Here is a 20,089-nt window from a genome sequence, read left to right as displayed (position 1 = left end):
CACGTTAGCCCCTACTGTGATGCTACAGCAGACCATGTGACACACATCAGGGATAGCCCTGAGCCATGATAATGAGAGCCATGAGAATACAGTTCCAAATGTTCTACATTATCACTACACTTGGTATTCTTATCTCGGAAGCTGCTCGCGTCCGTCTCACCCGTGCCGTTCCCTCCATCTGTGCCGACCCCCCCCCCCCCCCCCCCACTTTACCCCCTTGCTCAATTAGGTCGCCCAAGAAGCGCCCTCCGTTACTGAACCTGCTGCTGGGCGGCGGTGCCGTGAGCTGCGAGAGTCTCCCCCAGCAGCAGCAGCAGCAGCAGCGGTCACCCCTCTCCGGGGGTCACCGGGCATCCGACCCAGCCCTGGCCACAGCCTCACCACCCGGCGCTCACACTCATACCTCCTCCGCGGGTCAGAGTGCACCCCACTCGCTTATTCACTCACTCGTTCACTCACTCGCTCGTACTCCTTGTTCACTCACTGATCCACCCACCACCGACTTGCACCATCATTCACTTCCTTGTCTGTCTACCCACTCACACACCTACCACTCACTGCCTTACGCACCCACCCACTGCCTCACTTACCCACTTACACACCTACCCATGCACTCACACACCTATCCACTCACTGCCTCACATATCCACACACCCACTCGCACACCTACACACCCACTTGCACACCTACCCATGCACTCGCACACCTATTCACTAACTGCCTCACCCTACCCACGCACTCGCACACCAACACTCCCACTTACACACCTACCCACGCACTCACACACCTATCCACTCACTGCCTCATCTACCCACCCACCCACTCACACACCTACCCACCCACTGCCTCACCAATCCACCCACTCACACACCTACCCACCCACTTGTACACCTACCCACCCACTGCCTTGGCTACCCACCCACTCCCACACCTACCCACCCACTCACACACCTACCCACTCACCCACTCACATCCCTACCCACCCACTGTCTCACCCACCCATGCACTCACACTTCTACCCACCCAGTTACTCATCACCACTTTCTTACATGCTTTCCCAATCAATAGTTCACTCACTCACTTACCCACTCACCAACCAACCCACTCACCCACCCACCCGCATGGCCGCCCCTCACTGATTGACAGGAGGGGGGTGCTGGGTTAATTGTTAATTAACATTTCAGCTCTGCCAGGGCACCGCCGGCACTCATCGCCATCTCCACATAGATTGAAGGGGCCTCGCTTGGGCGGCTTTTGATAAACAAGCCGTGGAGGGGAGCAATGCGATTAAATTAAATCCACACCGCATCAAGGGAAGCGATAATGAACACGAATAGGTCACAGCCGGGGTTGTGATTGACTTGGCAAACTCGGGCTTGTGGAAGCGCTGCAACGTTTGGCCCATTATTTCCAGCTTCGACAATGTTTTGTTTTAATCCGGTATTGTCCCAAAGTTAACTCCCGGTGTTTGAATGGCGGTGCTCGCAGAAGACGTTTGGAAATTGAGGCCGGGATAGGGTAAGCAACTTGGAGGTTTGAAATGGACCAAGGCTGGCGCGGGTTGTGGTCGCAGTCATCTGTCGGCCATACGAGGGCCCCTGGGTTCTGGCCGTGCATCCAGCGTCCTATTCCCTTATGCTCTCCCCACGCATTATTGGCAGCGGAGTCTGAAAGCTTGAGGGAGGAAACGGTCGCCCCGTGGCCTTGGCGCCGCCTGGCTGCTCGACCTGCTGCTGCCCTCTTACACCCTGTTACGCATGCATGTCTTTGTCTTTGCATTGTGCGTGTGTCTACTGTGTGTGTCTAGTGTGTGCCTGTCTCTGTGTGTGTGTAGTGTGTGTCTGTGTGTGTAGCGTGGGTCCGGAAAAAACAACCCCTTACCTCCTCGTTGGTGCCAGACGGCAACGCTGTGGTGAGCAGTGCCATGAGGGGAGGGCCAATTTAGATTGGCTATTCCCCTCATGGCGTTTGTAGCCACCACAGCGGCCAAATGGGGGCTCTGGATGGTTGCGAGGGGCTGGTAACCCCTCCACCTTCAATTGTTTACCATTAAACCACGCAAAAAATATGGAACAAAGCTTGTGCCGGAGGCCCCAGGGGGACAGGTGCCCTGACGTTTCCTGGCCAAACACCATTTGGCGGAGCCAGGAGATTGAATCCTTACCCTCGGGGTTCCTCCAGTAACAGCAAAAAACCACTGCGGGTAGCCATGTGGAATGCTCACTGCAGAGGAGAGGCTGCCACTCCTCTGTCGGGAGCTAGACCGGTACCGCCTGGATCTCTGTGGTTTTCAGGAGGTCCGGTGAACTGGCTCTTGCCACCATGAGGAGTGGATAGTCCTCGACTCAGGGCAGGAGACTGCCAAACAACAGGGAGTGACTCTTCTTCTGAACAAAATAATGAAGGGGGCGTGGGAGCATGACGATGAGGTGTGGGAAGCTGTAATCCCCAGGCTACTTTGGTCTCACCTTCCCATCAACTAGAGGCGGGGAATGGTGGTCATGGTTACTTAAGCCCCCACCGAAGACGAACATCCGATGAGTCAGATGCCTTCTATGACCTCCTGTCACAGGTGCTAGCTAAAGTGGCCCCTCGGGATAGAGTCATCCTGTTGGGTGAATTTAATGCCCGAGTTGGTCATGATGCTGGCATCTGGTCTGGAGTAATTGGAAGGCATGGGCCAGATCAGCTCAATAACAACGGTAGGAGGCTGCTAGATTTTTGTGCAGCCCATGGGCTTGTAATTACCAACACGCTGTTCCGGCATTGACGCATCCACACAACATCATGGATGTATGCCGGGTCCAAGCAAGAACATCTGCTGGACGACATAGTGACGGAACAGCGGATGCGAGCCCATGTTCTTGACACCAGGACCTCCCGTGGAGCTGATCTGCCCACTGACCTTCGACTTGTCATCTGTAAGATGTGCCTGCCATCCTTCCACTCCGGTGGTGGGTGTACACCCAGGACCCCATTCAAACCCATAGTGGCCTGGTTTCAGCTAGCTGATGAAAGTTGCAAGTGAGAATTTCATCATTGCTTGCGGCTGGGGTTGGCATCGTCCCCCACTCCTCCTGATGTCTAGGGGAAATGGGCGAGGTTTAGGACTGTGGCTCATGCAGCTGCAATGGCTGCATTGGGTACACGGTCCAGACCTCCCCAGAGACCCTGGCTGACAGAGGAGGTGTTCAGGCTGGCTGAAAAAAAACAACATGCCCACTCTCATCGTCTACAGCATCCCACTTCAGAGAATGAGGATGCTTACCGCAGCCTTTGCTTGGAGGTTCGGAGAGCTGTGAGGCGCTGCAAGGATGGGTGGTGGTCGCGGGTTGCTGAGGAGATGGAATCTGCCTCTGGCCCGTGATCACAAATCGCTCTTTAATTCCATAAAAAAAGTAACTTGCAGCGCCACGCCTATTTACACCATTAGGGGAAAGAACGGTGATCTAATCTCCGACCCCCAGGAACAGGTTTTCAGATTTGCTGAGCATTTCTTTAAGGTCCTGGGGGAGGGGAAATCCCTCATCGTGGAAAACATAATGGGGCAAAGTGGGGATGACCCTGCTGAGGCTGTGGTGCCTCAAATATTGGAGGAAGAATTCAGCCCCTATGAGTGGTTGGCTGAGGTACCATCCGTTGAGGAAGAACTGAAGGCGATCCAGAGTCTGAGACCAGGAAAAGCACCGGGCAGAGATGATCTCCCAAGAGAAATGCAGAGGGTGGGTGGCGTTTGTGCACAGAGTGCTCTACACGGCATCATAACAACAGTCTGAACGACTGGACGGGTTCCACAGGATTGGAAGGATGCCCTATTGGTCCCCTTCTTTAAGAAGGGGGACCACACCGACTGTAACAACTACAGGGGCATCTCAGTCCTTAGTGTGCCGGGAAAGGTCCTGGCAAGGATTATTCAACATCGCCTTGCCAGGCACGCTGAGGAGAGGCTTGCGGAGCCCCAATGTAGTTTCAGAAAAGGGTGGTCTTGCACAGATGCCATATTTCTGTCCGTCTGCTACAGTAGAGGTGTAGGGAATTCCAACAAGACCTACATCTCTGCTTTATTGACCTGGTCAAGGCCTATGATACTATCAGTAGACCTGGACTCTGGGTTGTTCTTAGTGCTTTCAGAGTCCCTGACTCTCTGCTCACGATCATTAAGGATCTTCATGATGGTGAGCGGGCCTGGGTAAAACTACATGGCGGGGAGTCGGAGCTATTCCCTGTTCACCTTGGGGTGCGACTGGGATGTCCCCTGGCTTCCACATTATTTAACATCTATTTCAACCACTTAGTTCGTGAAGTCTTCGATTGCTGGTACAGATACAATAGGAGGCTGATTGATGCCCGGTGCGGTCAAGGGATGGCTCCCTATTGGTCAACCATGTTACCTATTCTGATTGTCTGATAATTGCTGCTCACTCAGAGGAGGAGTTGGAGGCGCTGCTGCTGAACCTGGAGCGTGCCACTAAGAGGTGGGGCCTTACCATCAGCCCCACCAAAACTAAGCATCTGCCTGTGTATTTTGTACTATCGGACACTTCACCCCCACAACTCCCAATTGGTGATGGGGCAGTTGTGGAGAGAGTGCTCATGAGTGGCTCCGGTTTACAGCAGACGTCTCACTCTGAATCAGTGGAGCGGCACTATCTTTTCATCGGTTGCATAACGCTGCATGGAAGATACCTGGTCTGTCGCTCCACGCGCAGCTTCAGGTCTTCTCGGCCACAGTCATGCCCTCCCTTCTCTACGCTTGCGAAACGTGGACCCCCCTAATGGAACATCTTCGCCGGTAAGAAATATTTAGGCTGGCCTGCCTACGATCCATCCTGGTTTTAACCAGGCTGGATTGTGTGAGGAGCTCACAAATCCTTGAAAGATCTGGACATAGTCCCATCAGTGAGCTCCTCCGGCAGGCAAGGCTGCGTTGGCTGGGTCATGTAGCCCGCATGCCCAGCTACCGAATGCCTAAATAGCTTTTGTTCGGCTGGATCGAGGGGGCTAAACGGGCGCGGCACCGGCTAGAGAAGAGATGGAGTGATGTGGTACAGGAGGATGTGGAGCTGATTGGACTTGCCGTTGACTGGTACCAGTGGTGTCAAGATCGGCCTCTGTAGAGGAGCCTCGTAAAGTATACTACCGGGCAGTTGGAGGCATTCGCCCTCCAACAACAACGGAGGGCGGAGGAGCGACGCTCACAACAACGAGCGGAGTGCCAGGTGGCTAGAGCACAGCAAGTTGGCACAGTAGGGGGCACAGGTGGTGGATCGGCCAGTCATCTCAGTCAGTCGACCCGTGGCACCTGGGTCTGTCCTGTAACCTCCTGCCAGCGGACGTTCGACACTTCAATGGCCTCAACATGCAGATAGCCTGGCACAAGCGCCGTGGTGACGTCACTTAGTCGCAAATGGCGGTTGATGTTGTGTAGCATGGGGAGCAGAAGTGTAGTGGTTATCGCGCTGCGCTACGAACCCAGGGACCCAAATTTGATTGACGTTCATGGCCAACATCGGTGACGATTATCTGAACTGGTCTTGGGCCTCCCCCCCTAAGTGGACTCAGCCTCAAATGAGTACCTGGTGCGGTGTGTAAACATTGCCACTAGGGAGACAAAGGTGGTCGGGCATGGTGCTGGCCACCCACCCCCTCGTGTGTCATGCCGGCCTTTATAGGTGCTCGCTAATAGCACTTGCTCCTGCTGTCTGCTGAGGCCATATGGGAGATCTTTGTCTTGTAGCATGAGTGTGTCTCTTTGTATGTGTGAAACGTGAAACATGGACCCCTTTAATGGAACATATTCACCCGTTAGAAACATTCGGCCTGGCCTGCCTACGATCCATCTTGGGTTTAACCAGACTGGATTGTGTGAAGAGCTCATCAATCCTTGAAAGCTCTGGAAGCATTCCCATCAGTGAGCTCCAGCAGCAGGCAAGGCTGCATTGGCTGGATAATGTAGCCCACATGCCCAGCTACCGCATGCTCAAACAGCTTTTATTTGGCTGGATAGTACGGGTGTGTCACAACAATGAGCGGAGGGCCGGGCCGCTAAAACACAGCAAGTTTTCACTGTAGGGGGCACAGGTGGTTCATCTGCCAGTCATCTCAGTCAGTCAACGCATGGCACCTCGGTCTGTCCCGTGATCTCCTGCCAGTGGGCGTTCTACACCTCACGTGGCCTTAAAGTGCACATAGCCTGGCACAACCGCCGTGGTGACATCGCCACCACTTAGTGGCCAATGGCGGTTGTTGTTTTTATGTAGCATGTCTCTGTGTAGTGTGTAGCATGTGTGTGTCTCTGTGTAGTGTGCAGTATGTGTGTGTCTTTGTGTAGTGTGCGTTTGTCTATGTCGTGTGTGGTGTTTAAACATCGGCACTGCGGAGACAAAAGCAACCGGGCATGGTGCTTGCCACCCATCCCCTCGTTGCTGTGCCGGCGTTCATAGGTGGACCTTTGTCTTGTTACGTGCGTGTGTTGCCCCCCTAACCTCTACACCACAGACTCGCTGGGCGTGCCGCGCTGGTCCCCACAGAACCATCGCCGTGACCTCGTCAACTCCATCAAGCACAGGTGGCCGCACCTCTCTTTCAATCACTCATTCACTCACTCATTCATTCGCATAGTAATTCATTCAATCACCTATTCAGTTGCGTTTCATTCATTCTTGTGTTCATTCACGTAATTACCAATTTATCATGCAAATCACTAATTTATTTACTTAATCTCTCTATCCTTCATGCATTCAGTCTCATTATTTTTCTAATTTCTTCACTCATTCAGTTCACTCATTCATTCTATCATTCATGTGATCACTGATTCATAATTGATCATTCAGTTAACTTCTTTATTACCTCACTCATTCACATATTGATGATAATTACACAGCAAGCCACTCACTTATAATTGCCAAGTTACAGATGCATGATCTAATTCATGTAATTAACTTGCACGATAATGTATTATTATATTATTCACCTAGGTACCTGACCCGAGTCCCAAGACTCTTATTCATGATGATCCTGCCGAGTGTTTGGAGTAGTGGGCCATGTTGTGACACCAAATCCATTGTATCGTTTTTTAGCAATGGGAGGAAACCGGAGACCCCCTGGGAACTGCAGGCAGAACAGGGGGAGGGAATACAACCTCCAAACACTCACTCTCACACAGGGAGAGGGATGTACGAAAACCAGTCACTTGTTGCTGTGAGGCATGAGATTTACCACTATGGTGCCACTGCCATCCTGCCAGTTTGATTTGAGCTTGCTCGCTCACGTATCCATCAGCTCGACCTCAACTCCTTCATCATCACTGCTTGTGCGGCTCCCTGCCAGGGCCTCTGTGACCTTTCTCGCCTCATTAGCCTTCTCCCTCTCCCTCTATCTCTCTCCCTTTCACTCCCTCCCTTTCCCTCTCTCTCTCACTCTCCCTGTGTGCGTCCATCTCCACCCTCACTCGACCGCCACCCCCCCCTCCCCAAGCTTCACCCGCCAACTCGCCCGCAGCGGCACTGCTCCCCTCGCCCCTCGTCCGCACCCTGGGAGCCCCCCCCCCCCGCGGTGGGCAACTCTCCCAGCGTCTTCATGACGGCTCCGTCGGCGAGAGCCCCCGCGGGGCGTGACGCGGTCGCGGTTAAACCAACGCCAGTGCACGGCGCGTTCCGCCCCGGCTCTCACGCCGGGTATCTGCGTGCAACGGCTTCGACCCCAGTGCTCAATCATGATGATCATTTATGCGCAGAGTCACGGGGGGGGCCCTCCCTCCCCTCCCTTCCCTCCCTCCCCTCCCTCCCCTCCCTCCCCTCCCTCCCTCCCCTCCTTCCCCTCCCTCCCTCCCCTCCGGCACTCGTGTTAAACACGATGGCACCCGCAGTTTGAGACGCTGCTCACCGTGGCGTGGTGGGGAGCGGCGCACCGGACTGGCAATTCCGAGGTCACCGATTCAGTTTCATCTCCAGGAACGGCAGTCAAAGCAATGGGGGCGGGGCGTGGGGGTTTCTGAAATCCTCCCCACCACCTTTGTCCCGCCCAGCAACGTAATTTAGTTCACTACGGTAAAGTCGATCGGTGGGTCACGCGGGGTAAATTGTGGCTACTCCAACCTCTTCCAAAACATCTGGTCGGTGTGGAAGAGTAGACCAAACACTCTCCATAGGGGCTCTCTAGAGTGACCTGAGCCAGCAATTGCAAGGGCTGCGCCTTTACCTGATATGCAGCTCTAAGTGGGTGGGAAGGGCCTGAGCCATCGGCAGCATCCTTGTCACCGTCGGCGAAACGCGACATCTCGGTGCCCAGTGAAGGCCGCTGGGAGCTGGCGGGTGTGGGGGGGGGCTGCTGTGTCAGTGCCTACGGGACGGGAGGTCACGGGGCGTGGATGGATCGTCACTCGCGCCGGCTCATTAGCGAGTGGCGATGTCACCTTGCTCCGTCTCTCTGTCTCCCTGTGTCCCTCGCCAGGCTGTCAGGGGCTGCAGCGGACAGGGTCAGGGGTCGCGTTAAGGCACCGGGATGGCCTTGTGTGTGTGTGGTCGGGTGGTAGGGGAGGGGCAGTGGCGTGTCACGTGCGTGTTGAGTGATTGATGAGTGTGACTGTTGCGTGAGTGGTGAGTGTTCAGTTTTGCGTGGGTGTTAGTGTTGAGTGTTGCTTGAGTGTTGTGTGAGTATTTACACTATGAGACCTCCTTTACCAGTGCAAAATATAGTAATGGGTTTTTACCCTTTCAACTGGTACGCCTTTTGGCGTCATCTGGTCCAACACCAATGGAGACTAGGCTCTAAGAAAAGCTGTCTTGGGTGTGGACCAATCAACTTCAAGGACATTATCATTATCAGAGTTGTTTTTTTTTGTTTGCATTTTTAAATCCTTTATATTAAGTTCGCTTGCTTGCTTGCGTGCTTGCGTGCTTGCGTGCTTGCTTGCTTGCTTACGACCGTGCAAATCTTTCGGTCGTTTTTTAACCCACTTCCCGTGATCCAATCGAGCTGACATGTTCCACACAGACTCGTTGTGCGTGACAATTAATTTTCGTGAAAATTTTTTTCCAAAATTTTACACTGTTTAGGGAATTTTTAAAAAATATTTAATTACCAATTGCTTAATGCTGGCAGACAATCATCTGACCCATAGGTGGCAGCCATCTCAAGCCAGAGGACGAGAGGACTCTAGTCGCCACGCATATAAAGGATTTAGAGTGAAAAACTTTGTTTTTACGGGTTAATTTTTGACTGCTTGTGTTGTGGTTATTGCAAACATGATCCCTTGTATAAAGGTGTCAGTTTTTGTACCAGTTGAAAGCGTAAAAACCCATTACTATGTTGTGTGAGTGTTGATTGTGAGTGTTGTGTATCAGTGTTGTGTTTTGAGTCTTAGTGTTGGGTGTGACTTTTGAGTGAGAGTGTTGAGTGTGAGTGTTGCCTGTTAGTGTTGTGTGTTGAGTGTTGTGTGTGAGTGTTGAGTGTTGCGTGTTAGTGTTGTGTGTTGAGTGTTGTGTGTGAGTGTTGAGTGTTGCGTGTTATGTTGAGTGTTGTGTGTGAGTGTTGCCTGTTAGTGTTGAGTGTTGTGTGTGAGTGTTGCCTGTTAGTGTTGTGTGAGAGTGTTGAGTCTGAGTGTTGAGTGTGAGTGTTACATGTGAGTGTTGTGTGTTGAGTGTGAGTGTTGTGTGTGAGTGTTGCCTGTTAGTGTTGTGTGTGAGTGTTGCGTGTGAGCATTGAGTGTGAGTGTTGAGTGTGAGTGTTGAGTGTGAGTGTTACGTGTGAGTGTTGTGTGTTGAGTGTGAGTGTTGTGTGTGAGTGTTGCCTGTTAGTGTTGTGTGTGAGTGTTGCGTGTGAGTGTTGAGTGTGAGTGTTGAGTGTGAGTGTTGAGTGTTGCCTGTTAGTGTTGAGTGTTGAGTGTGAGTGTTGCCTGTTAGTGTTGTGTGTTGCCTGTTAGTGTTGAGTGTCAGTGCTGCGTGTTAGTGTTGTGTGTTGAGTGGGAGTGTTTGTGTTGCATGTGAGTGTTGAGTGTGAGTGTTTGTGTTGTGTGTTGAGTGTGAGTGTTGCATGTGAGTGTTGCATGTAAGTGTTGAGTGTTGCGTGTGAGTGTTGCGTGAGTGTTGTGTGTTAGTGTTGAGTGTTGCGTGAGTGTTGTGTGTGAGTGTTGGGTGTGAGTGTTGTGTGTTGAGTGTGAGTGTTGTGTGTTGAGTGTGAGTGTTGCCTGTTAGTGTTGAGTGTTGCGTGTGAGTGTTGAGTGTTGCGTGTGAGTGTTGAGTGTGAGTGTTGCGTGTGAGTGTTGCATGTGAGTGTTGCGTGTGAGTGTTGAGTGTTGTGTGTGAGTGTTGAGTGTTGCGTGTGAGTGTTGCGTGAGTGTTGCGTGATCACTGTGCAGGTCAGCGCACACATTGGCAGCAGCGTCAGAGTCACGACTCGGATCAGCCTCGTTTGGTGTCTTCGCTTGCAGCTGTGAGTAGTCGCATGGAGAGAGAGAGACAGCAGGAGAGAGTGAGCAAGGGAGATAATGAGAGTAACATAAGCGAGGACGATAGTGAGGGGACGTAGAAGAGCGATCCGGAGTTTTCTAGAGGAGAGGAAGAACATTTGCGATGAGGTGAAAGCGAGTTGAGGTGGGAGAGATGAAGACGAGGAGAGAACATTTTTGGAAACGCCGCCCCCTACTGTGCAGATGAAGAGGCCACTTCAAGAGGTGTGCGAAGGAGCCCTCCAAATGAATTACCAGGGCGCACCACCCGATATCACGGTCCGAAGAGAATTGGGGAAAAAGACAAGATGCAATGTCACAAGCCACACACATTCGACATTGCTTTCTAGTCACGGCGTAGGCCGGTGTCGGCTGTGCTTGATGTCGGCTACAGCCATATTTGCCACTGTGAATTTGCAAGTGTCATTTGTCCATAGAGAATTTGTAGTTATGGCTATATAAAATATGATGTGCGTAGTACTCAATTATAAGCAACACCTCCCTCCAACTGCGTAAATCCTGGCGGGGCTCTTCTCACAAAGACTCGGTGAGGCTTTGCTGGGTAACGAGCGTAAGGATGTGCCGCTCGTGGCTGTGCCCGCTGCTTGACCATGGCGAATGCGACTTGTGTTGCATAAAATGTATCTTCAAGTCATGGGATGGTTCGATTTTCCATAACGACTTCTGACTGCCTCTCCTGCAAACATAATTGTTGTTCCTGCAGCATTGTTTTATTTTATTTTATTTTGCCATTTTCGATAACATTTATACACTCTTTTCTTTTTTTAATTCTCAGTTCGTTCCTATCTCGCCTTAGCCCTGCCCAGCAGAGTTAAACTTAGTGCCACTCCTGTTCACTGCAAGTCTACTGGGAGCGTGCGATGCATACGTTTATCGTGAGATGAGGGGCAAGACTTGATGGAAGATGCCGGCCTGAGACAGAGCTGTTCCTGAAGGATGAAAGCCAGAGGGGAGGCTTGAAACCCTGGTGGAGGAACTGTGATGGCGAGCAGCCCTTCAGGGGCGACTGCCGTGCGGTTGCGCCATCGGTGACCGCCAGGTCGCGACCTCGATCTGGCCGACGTTCACCCACTGGCAAGCGCTGGCCACGCGAGCTTGCACCCTGCTCACGCTGCCGTTGCTGCTGTCGCTGCTGCTGTTGCCGCCCCGACCTCTCCCGTGCCTCCACCAGGTTCACCACCAAGACGTGGTGGCGCTCGGAGGTTTGCAGCGTGTGCGAGCGTGGCATCATGTTCGGAGTTCGCTGCAAGAACTGCCAGTGAGTGGACGCGCACCGCGGGCAGTGGCAGCGATTCGGCGTGTTGACGCGGCGAGGCGCACCCTGAACGAGGGAAAAAAAACTACGCATACGCACGCGTCCCGCCGCTATTTCCCAGTGCGGGCGTTTGCTCGGAGGTGCTTAATTAGCGGTAATAGCGTTAAGTTTCAAGCTGCACTGGGGGGAGGGGGCGAGTCGTTAAATGCCCGCTCATTACCATTACCGTCGTCCCTCTGACGTCGCTAACATTCGAAAGAGCGATACTGCCGTAGACATGTGGAATTGCCGTCATTCGTTCTCAGCCACCAGCAGTGACGATCCCTCCCCAGCACGAGTTTGTACTTCCCTTGGTACTAGTGAGACTGGTGGGATGATTTACCATAACATTCGGCCCTTTAGGTAGACCCAGCCATAAATGAGCACTTGTTGATGTGAATGCTTGGTAGTAGTAAGGTTTTTATTTGCTTGTATGTTGAACTTCTTTCGCACTGTACATACCCAACCGTGATAATCGGAGTGGCTGTATGTGGGATTTGGTCCTTATATATAATTAATGTACAGCGTTATGGGATGCTATAATCGTGAATGAGGCGATATAAAATGAAAGTAGTATGATTTATATCAACCCCAGGGCTGTCTTGGTTTTATTGTGAATCCGAACTCGATTAAAGAGGGGCATATCGAGCCGTTGCAGGAGTTGAGAGGGAGAGCAGCAAAGGTGAACCCACGGCATCGGAAACAAACCGGGCGGCAGGTGCGGCGTGCCGGCGCTGCTGCCGCCAGCTAACTTCCTTGTTGCGGCGGAGACGCCGGCGGTGGTGGTGGCAGCGCTCTGCAGAATGTCCTCGTTATTTCTTTCCCTTCTTAATCTTTGTTACATTTTTTTGGCCATTTCCACCCTTTGTGGATTTCTCACTCGTCAAGAGCGCTTCATTAGACGAGCGTAATGCAGAGCGCGCCGTCAAATTTGCGCTCGTTGCCTTAATTTGTTTGGCAGCAAAAATGAGTCGCATATTGCTAACAACCCAATTAAGCCACGAGTGATGTGGCTGCTTTGTAATTATATTTATTTGCAATCTGTGGAGTCCCGTCAGGGAGCTAATGTCACATCTGCTGCTGGATGTTCAAGTCATTTTTAAAATTGTCAGCGAAAACAATCATCTCAATGGGACGTTCGCTGTCATTCGAATATTGTTTAAAAAACACACAGGCACGCCACCCGCCCCGTCGCGTGAGCGTACGCTCCTACACTCTCACACGTGCGCTACATTTCCAGCGACATGGGTTTAAATGCCGGCCCACACGGCGCGGCGTCCGATCATCGGCTATTGCATTCAACAATAGCCGTCGTGCTTTTGTTGGGTTGACAAGCGCCTCCACGAGCTTTTTTGTCGCAGACGAATCTTTGCGTCCGTTTCACCTCCTCGTGACACGCAGGCTGTCTGTGTGCATTCTGGTGCTGGTGTTTCGAACCGTATCGTCCGCTAAGGGATTCGTATAATGAGGACCAGTTTGAGGAAAGTCGACATTCATGCTCCCCATCATCGGAATGTGGAATTTATCCCTCTGCACATTCCAACTCCAGGAGAGCTTTGACTTGCAGTTTGACTCAGAGCGCCCGTCAAGGCCGGCACGATACGTGGGCGGTGTGCCCGGGCCGCCAGCCTGGTCCTCCCCACAGCTGTTCGTGGCCCCCACAAAATCTGCAGCAGCCTCTAGACGTCCTTGTCGAATGGGAATCTGTGTGTGTTGGCCACCCGCCCTCCCTCATGTACCTTCGTAGGTCTTCGACAACAGCACTTGCCCCAAAAGTCCGTTCGAGGCTTTACAGGGCATATTTGTATATTTGTTGTTGTGTATGTGTGTGCGTGTGTGTTTACGCTTGTGGAGAGTTTAGCGGTTAGCGCGCTGTGCTACGAACCTGGCAACCAGTATTCGATTCCCGCTCATGGCCTACACCAGTGACGATGATCTGAACCAGTCGTGGGCATCCCCTAGGTAGACAGTCTCAAATGAGTACCTGGATGCGGTGTGTAAACATCACCACTGGGGAGACAAAGGCGGTCGGGCGTGGTGCTGGCCACCCACCCCCTCGTGTACCGTTCTAGCCTTCATAGGTGCTCGCTAACAGCACTTACCCCAACAGTCTGTTAAGACTATACGGGGGATTGAATCGTCTGTCGTGTTTGTGTGCATATATGTGTGTACGTACGGGTGTGTGTGTGATTGTCTTTGTTTCTGTGCATGTGTGGGCAGGCTGCAGTGTCACAACAAGTGCATGAAAAATGCTCCCTCGTGCCAGATCCTCATTTTCCCACGTGAGAGGCACACACGCACACTCACGCATGCACACACATGCGCACATTAACATACACACATTCACGCATGCACGCCCACACTCATGCATGCGCGTGTGTGTGTGGTGATTTGTCTTTGTGTGTGTGCAGCGAACACGCTGGCGTACGAACACAACTCGCTGCCGGCGCGGATCAAGGCGTCCGGCAATGGCGTGGACCCCGGCGGCGGGGAGACCCCCCCACCGTCGGGGACCGGCCTCTCGGGCATGCGCACCATCAACTTTCCCTCGCGAGTCAAGGTGTGCGCCGCACCACCACCGCCGCCACTACCGCCGCCTCCTGGCTGCGCCGGGCTGCCCTGCGTGGGCTCCCGGGTGGCGGTGGCGTGGCGGTAGCGCTCGTGACTCATGGCGAGGATGCCCGAGTTCGATTCCTGACTAGGCCTCCCATTTTCTTGGTTCTTTCGGTAAAGTCACGTAGAATGGAAATAATAAAATAATAAAAATAAAACATAATAAAATTATTCTCACGACGTTTCGGCCACAACGCAAGCAGCCGTCCTCAGGTGAAGACCAGGTCTGTCGGGGAGACAGCGTCTGAATGAAACAGCACCATGCTTGGAGCGTATATTTAAGCTGGGTTGGAAGGGCGCCTTGATAAAATAATTTGCATATCAACAGGAATTTAGCATATTTATGGGAAATGCAGGTATGTGATTAGTACTACTTATGCCCGTGCATTATGCAGGATTAGCAGCATCACATACCTGCATTTCCCATATCCCCTCCCTTTGATGCTGCTAATCCTGCATAATGCACGGGCATAAGTAGTACTAATCACATACCTGTATTTTCCATAAATATGCTAAATTCATGTTGATATGCAAATTATTTTGTCAAGGCGCCCGTCCCCCCCTTCCAACCCAGCTTAAATATACTCTCCAAGCGTGGTGCTGTTTCATTCAGACGCTGTCTCCCCGACAGACCTGGTCTTCACCTGAGGACGGCTGCTTGCGTTGTGGCAGAAACGTCGTGAGAATTATTTTATTATGTTTTATTTGTATTATTTTATTATTTCCATTCTACGTGACTTTACCGAAATAACCAAGAAGATGAATCCCTGCAGTCACGAAAGCTTTAAATCGAAATTTAGGCCTCCCATTGTTGGGCGGAGGGAGAGCGAGCGGTAGCGTAGCGATTAGCGCGCTGTCACCCGAGTTCGATTCCTGCTCACGGCCAACACCTGTGACGATTATCTTAACCGGTCCTGGACCTCCCTTAGGTCGACTCAGCCTCAAATGCATACCTGGTGCAGTGTGTAAGCATCGCTACTCGGGGATAAAGGCGGCCAGGCGTGGTGCTGAACACCCAACCCCTCATGTGCCGTGCGGGCCTTCATAGATGCGCGTTAACAGCACTTGCCCCAACAGTCTGCTTAGGCCTATACGGTGGGTCATTGTCTTTGCGTATGTGTGTGCGAGTCTGTGGGAATGAGAGTGTGTGGAGTTTGTATGTTCTCTCCCTGTTTTGCATGGGTTTTCTCTGGGTTTTCCGATTTCCTGCCATAGCCAAAACCCACACAACATAACTGGTCTTGGCCAAACATCCAAATGCTGAAAACCACGAATTGCTCAATTGGATTCACAACACAGCAACATCGCCCTGTACTGCGAAATCCTGCGAAGACCCTCTCAATGAGTCTTGAAACTTATCCAGACTTTCATGGGCAAACGAGCGTGGCAATATTAACGATAGATACTCGCCAACGCACTCACCCCCGACAGTCTGTCAAATTTTATACGGGGGACCTTTTGCCTGTGCAGGAGCGGGCGCCCATTCCCTACCAGCAGCCGGTGGCGGGCGGCAGCGCCGCGTCGTCATGCGCCTCATCACCCCCGTCGTCCGCCGGCTCCTGTACCCCCAGCTCCACGCCATGCAACTCCCCGCGCACGGGCCCCACCAGCGGCTCCTTCAGCTTCCCCGGTAGGCGCCCTGCTCCCACCACGTCCACTCTACCTCTCGCTACGCCCGTGGCTGCCATGGCCCCACATGTCGCCCGCTCCGGTGAGCTGGAAAACGTTCGGCGACAAATTAATCTCCCGCTCATACCACGTCCAGTGTACCTCCGGAGGACCCGAATATATTTATATATTTATCTACACACAATGCTACGCCAGCAACAATGTACACCATTGTGCAAGGTTTAATCGCGTGGTTAAACCATCCTCGGTTGTGACCTGGATTCAGATCCCATTGTTGCCGGATTGCTTTGCTCTCTCGCGTTCATCACTGAGCCGCGCTTGATTTTTCGCGGAGAGGCGGTCGGCAACATCGCTCCATCGCTTCTCGTCGTTGGTCCGGTTCGATGCCGGGACCGCCTTCAACACCTGCCTGAGGCACTCGCAGTCCCGAATGTCTGCAGTTGTTGAGCGAGTGTATTGCGCGCGACCTCTGTGTTGTCAGCGAGCCCTGAGGAAGAAAGTAATTTAACCATCGCGCAAAACCTGCCGCGACGTACCGATCAGAAGCACGGACACTGGCAGAGGAAACGCAGCAGCAGCTGCAAAGGGCGCAAAGTAGCGTGCAGAGACGCAGCATTAGGATTGCATTGTGAGACAGATGGACAACTTGGGAGTGTACGTGAGAGACATCACGCTGACTGCTGGAAAAAGTAAGTGGGCTTTGACGAGATGGGGCGGCGATCGGCGCTCTAGACTGACGTCAGCGCGGCAGCCAAATAAGGGCACGTCCAGCGTAGAGATAGAGCAATTACATCAACTTGTGTGCAGGCGCTAGGTGGATTGTTGCATTGTAGAACCGCGAGAGATGGCGGTGGCTTGGGGAGGCTTTCATCCAACAGTGGATAGGTCATGAATGATGGTGATATGATTACTTAGCTACTGCTTTGGTGGGGAAATTAAGGTTCTGATGGTGCTGCTGCTGCTACTACTACTGCTGCTGTTACTACTACTGCTGCTGCTCCTGCTACTACTACTGCTGTTACTATGGCTGCTGCTCCTGCTACTACTGCTGCTGTTACTACTACTGCTGCTCCTGCTACTACTACTGCTGTTATTACTACTGCTGCTCCTGCTACTACTACTGCTGTTACTACTACTGCTGTTACTACTACTGCTTGCTGCTACTTACGCTACTGCTGTTACAACTACTACTGCTGTTCCTGCTACTACTACTGCTGCTCATACTGCTGCTATTACTACTGCTTCTGCTGCTGTTCCTACTGCTGCTACTACTGCCGCTACTACTGCTGCTGCTACAACTGCTCATACTGCTGCTGCTATTACTACTGCTGCTACTACTACTGCTGCTACTGCTGCTGCTACTGTTGCTACTTCTGCTGTTACTGCTGCTACTGTTGCTGCTCGTAGCCGGGTTAACCACAGCGGGCGTCCGCGATGTGATTCATATTTGAGTGGCCACTAGAAGGAGCGAAGGCTGGGCCTCGTGAAAACAGGAGATTGTGACAAACAACATCAAGAATAAGAAGATCATCATCATCATCAAAAATGCAGACGTGCAATTCCACGTTCGTTTTTAAACGGTGTTTGCTTTGCCGCGCCGTATGGTGCTCATGCATACTCGGGATGTCACCGTGTCGGCCGCTTATGACCAAAGTTCGCCACCCCTCCCTCACTGCCCGCCATTACCCCTCACCCCTCGCCCCTCGCCTTCACTGCCCACCCGCACCTCCCTCACCATGTGCTGGTTCAAAGCCGGACTGCACGCAAATTGGCCGCAGTGGTAGTTGTGCCCAAACGCAGACTGAAGGAGATAAGTCTGTGGTCACGGTCAGGGCCGTCAACTTCAACCCCTCACCGAGCCCCAAGGGTTCTGCATGAGAGAGGCCCTGCCTTGGGATCTTTGTCCAATTCTTGCTTAGTGAGGGATTTTGAATTCTGCTCCCAGAGGCATCGGGCTGCAGCGAACATTGATGACTGTACAGCCTGTTCTACTTTAACGTGTGGTGTTTTCATAACGCAAATGGAATACAACGTGATGAATGTATTAGGGAACGCATTTTTTATAACGCGGATGCGAATTGGATATAACGTGACCGAGTGAACAGAATAACGTCGCGCGAGTGGGAATAAGCAGTGATACGGGCTGCCTCGGCGTAGCATCATCACACAAGGCGGGATACTGCTGGATGCTTCTCGATGCTACCCACGCGCCTCAGTCTTTGTTCAGCCTGCGTATGCATCTCACGTGTTATCGTATACTGTGCTTTAGCCTACATTATATATTATTTTTATAACGCGATTTTTCCATTACGCTGCGTTCTTCAGGAACGCAACTACCGCCATGTTATAGGAGAACAGACTCTACTGTATTGAGGAGTCCTAATATGAGAATGGTATCTGGTCCACAGTTGACTTTGTCTCACTGCCGCCTGTTGTTGTTGGGACGGCCATGTGTTTCTTACACTCTCAGGGTCGGTGGCTGTAAACGACAACATGGGCACACGCGTTCAGTTTTTTTTAACTGGTGTTTTGGAAAAGGTCAGGAGCTTACGTGCAACGTTGCACACCTGCGTGTTATTAAATGCAAACTGGAATTTAAAAAAATCCACGCATCCATGCAGATAACACTCGAGCCCATGCAGATGGCTCAGGAAGCTACTTTCTGTACTACCTCTACTACTCCTCGTCAACTCGTAGCTGTATGAGTCAGAACTCTCACGGCAAGGGAGTCTACACAGGAGGTGAACGCTTCAGAGGGTGCCGTTCTCTAGAATGGAGGGATCACTGCCAAGTGGGGGTTCGGAACGGCGGTGTCGGCAGGCCTGGTGGATAGTCAGGGTGGTCACAGCGCAAGGGCTCTGCGTGGCCACCCACTGACCAGTATCGTCCATTCAGAATCAGAATCTTTATTCATCCTGGAGGAATCCGATGGGCTATGGAGCTCTTTTTCACAGATGTCCAGTCGGGGCAGGTCATAAAGTTACAACAACAAACAATGCAAAAACACGGTAGGAGTGTAAAGAATAGGAAAGGTAAACGAATCACTATCCATAAATAACGTTTTTACATTCAAATTGCATAAGTACATCAATGCCGAAGCTTGGGCAAGAGAGGTAAACAACAGCAAACACAATCCCCAAAACAGTCCATTATGGACAAACAACCCACACAACAGACATGGTGTCCACGATGTCGTTATATCGCACGCCGTGCCTCTCGGGCCGGCACCACACAGTGATATCCCGCGATGTCACTATACATACACATACGTTATGCGGTTCCTGATGAGCGAGATGACGCCATCAGCTTGCTGCACCTGGGAATACAGTTTCATTGGAGGCGGCCAGCACGTGGAGATTAACCAGAGCGGTTAAAATAGTCTTTGGTTTGCGTTACCGGTGCCGCGCACGGTGAAACGTCTCCTGACAGTCGTAGCTTGTTCACTGAGTCACGGAGGGAGCTGCCGCAACAGCGTCGCGGCAACAACGCTGAACTTGTCGGTCGGCAGGTCACGTGTGGTGGGGTAAAGTGTGGGTACGCCCACCTCTTCCAATACGTCTGGAATAGTCAGGCCAAATACCCTCTCGCGCCCCCCTCCAATGCAGGCCCTTCCGTCAGCGGTGGTGGAGCGAGCATGGCAAGCAATCGCGTGTGGTGGGGTCAAGTCTAGGTCGTTAAAACCTGACACAACCAACGAGTAAGGGTTGTCATCTAAACAGAACGTGCCCATTCGTCACTAGTACAGGACATCGGTGTGTTGGAGAGCCAAGCCACAACATTTACAATCAGAGTACGACGTTTCACCAGTAATTACAACTAGCCTCATCAGGTGACAGCCAGATTTGTGGAGAAGTCCACCTGTTTCGTTCCTTATATAGAGGCGTAGATGTGGTGACCACGCTTCTGAGCTCCTTGCGCAAAGTGGGGGGGGGGGGGGGGCGGGATTAATAAGTCAACGTACATTATGCATGTGCATTATGCGAGCCCTTTGATCTTGTCATTCCTGTCCGTTGTGTGTATTAAAATAACCGTATCAAAGGTAATCCCTATTGAAGTATGGTGGCCTGTATAGGCATGCATTTAAA

General features: G+C 52.1%; 1 protein-coding gene across 3 annotated transcripts in view; it reads left to right on the top strand.

Annotated features, from left to right (window-relative positions):
- Positions 1-20,089, top strand: part of LOC144945190 (kinase suppressor of Ras 1-like) — a 132,367-nt gene that overhangs the window by 55,915 nt on the left and 56,363 nt on the right. For all 3 annotated transcript variants that reach the window (XM_078873482.1, XM_078873481.1, XM_078873480.1), the window contains exons 6-11: positions 230-414; positions 6,499-6,568; positions 11,640-11,726; positions 13,983-14,044; positions 14,174-14,322; positions 15,846-16,005. In XM_078873482.1, coding sequence (XP_078729608.1) covers positions 230-414; positions 6,499-6,568; positions 11,640-11,726; positions 13,983-14,044; positions 14,174-14,322; positions 15,846-16,005 — 713 coding nt within the window. The remainder of the gene's footprint in view (positions 1-229; positions 415-6,498; positions 6,569-11,639; positions 11,727-13,982; positions 14,045-14,173; positions 14,323-15,845; positions 16,006-20,089) is intronic.

This window comes from Lampetra fluviatilis, chromosome 37, assembly GCF_964198595.1.
Source record: "Lampetra fluviatilis chromosome 37, kcLamFluv1.1, whole genome shotgun sequence".
In the NCBI taxonomy this organism is placed as follows: Eukaryota; Metazoa; Chordata; class Hyperoartia; order Petromyzontiformes; family Petromyzontidae; genus Lampetra; species Lampetra fluviatilis.
Note: the sequence above shows the minus strand (reverse complement) of the source record. Positions and strands in the feature narration are given on the sequence as shown.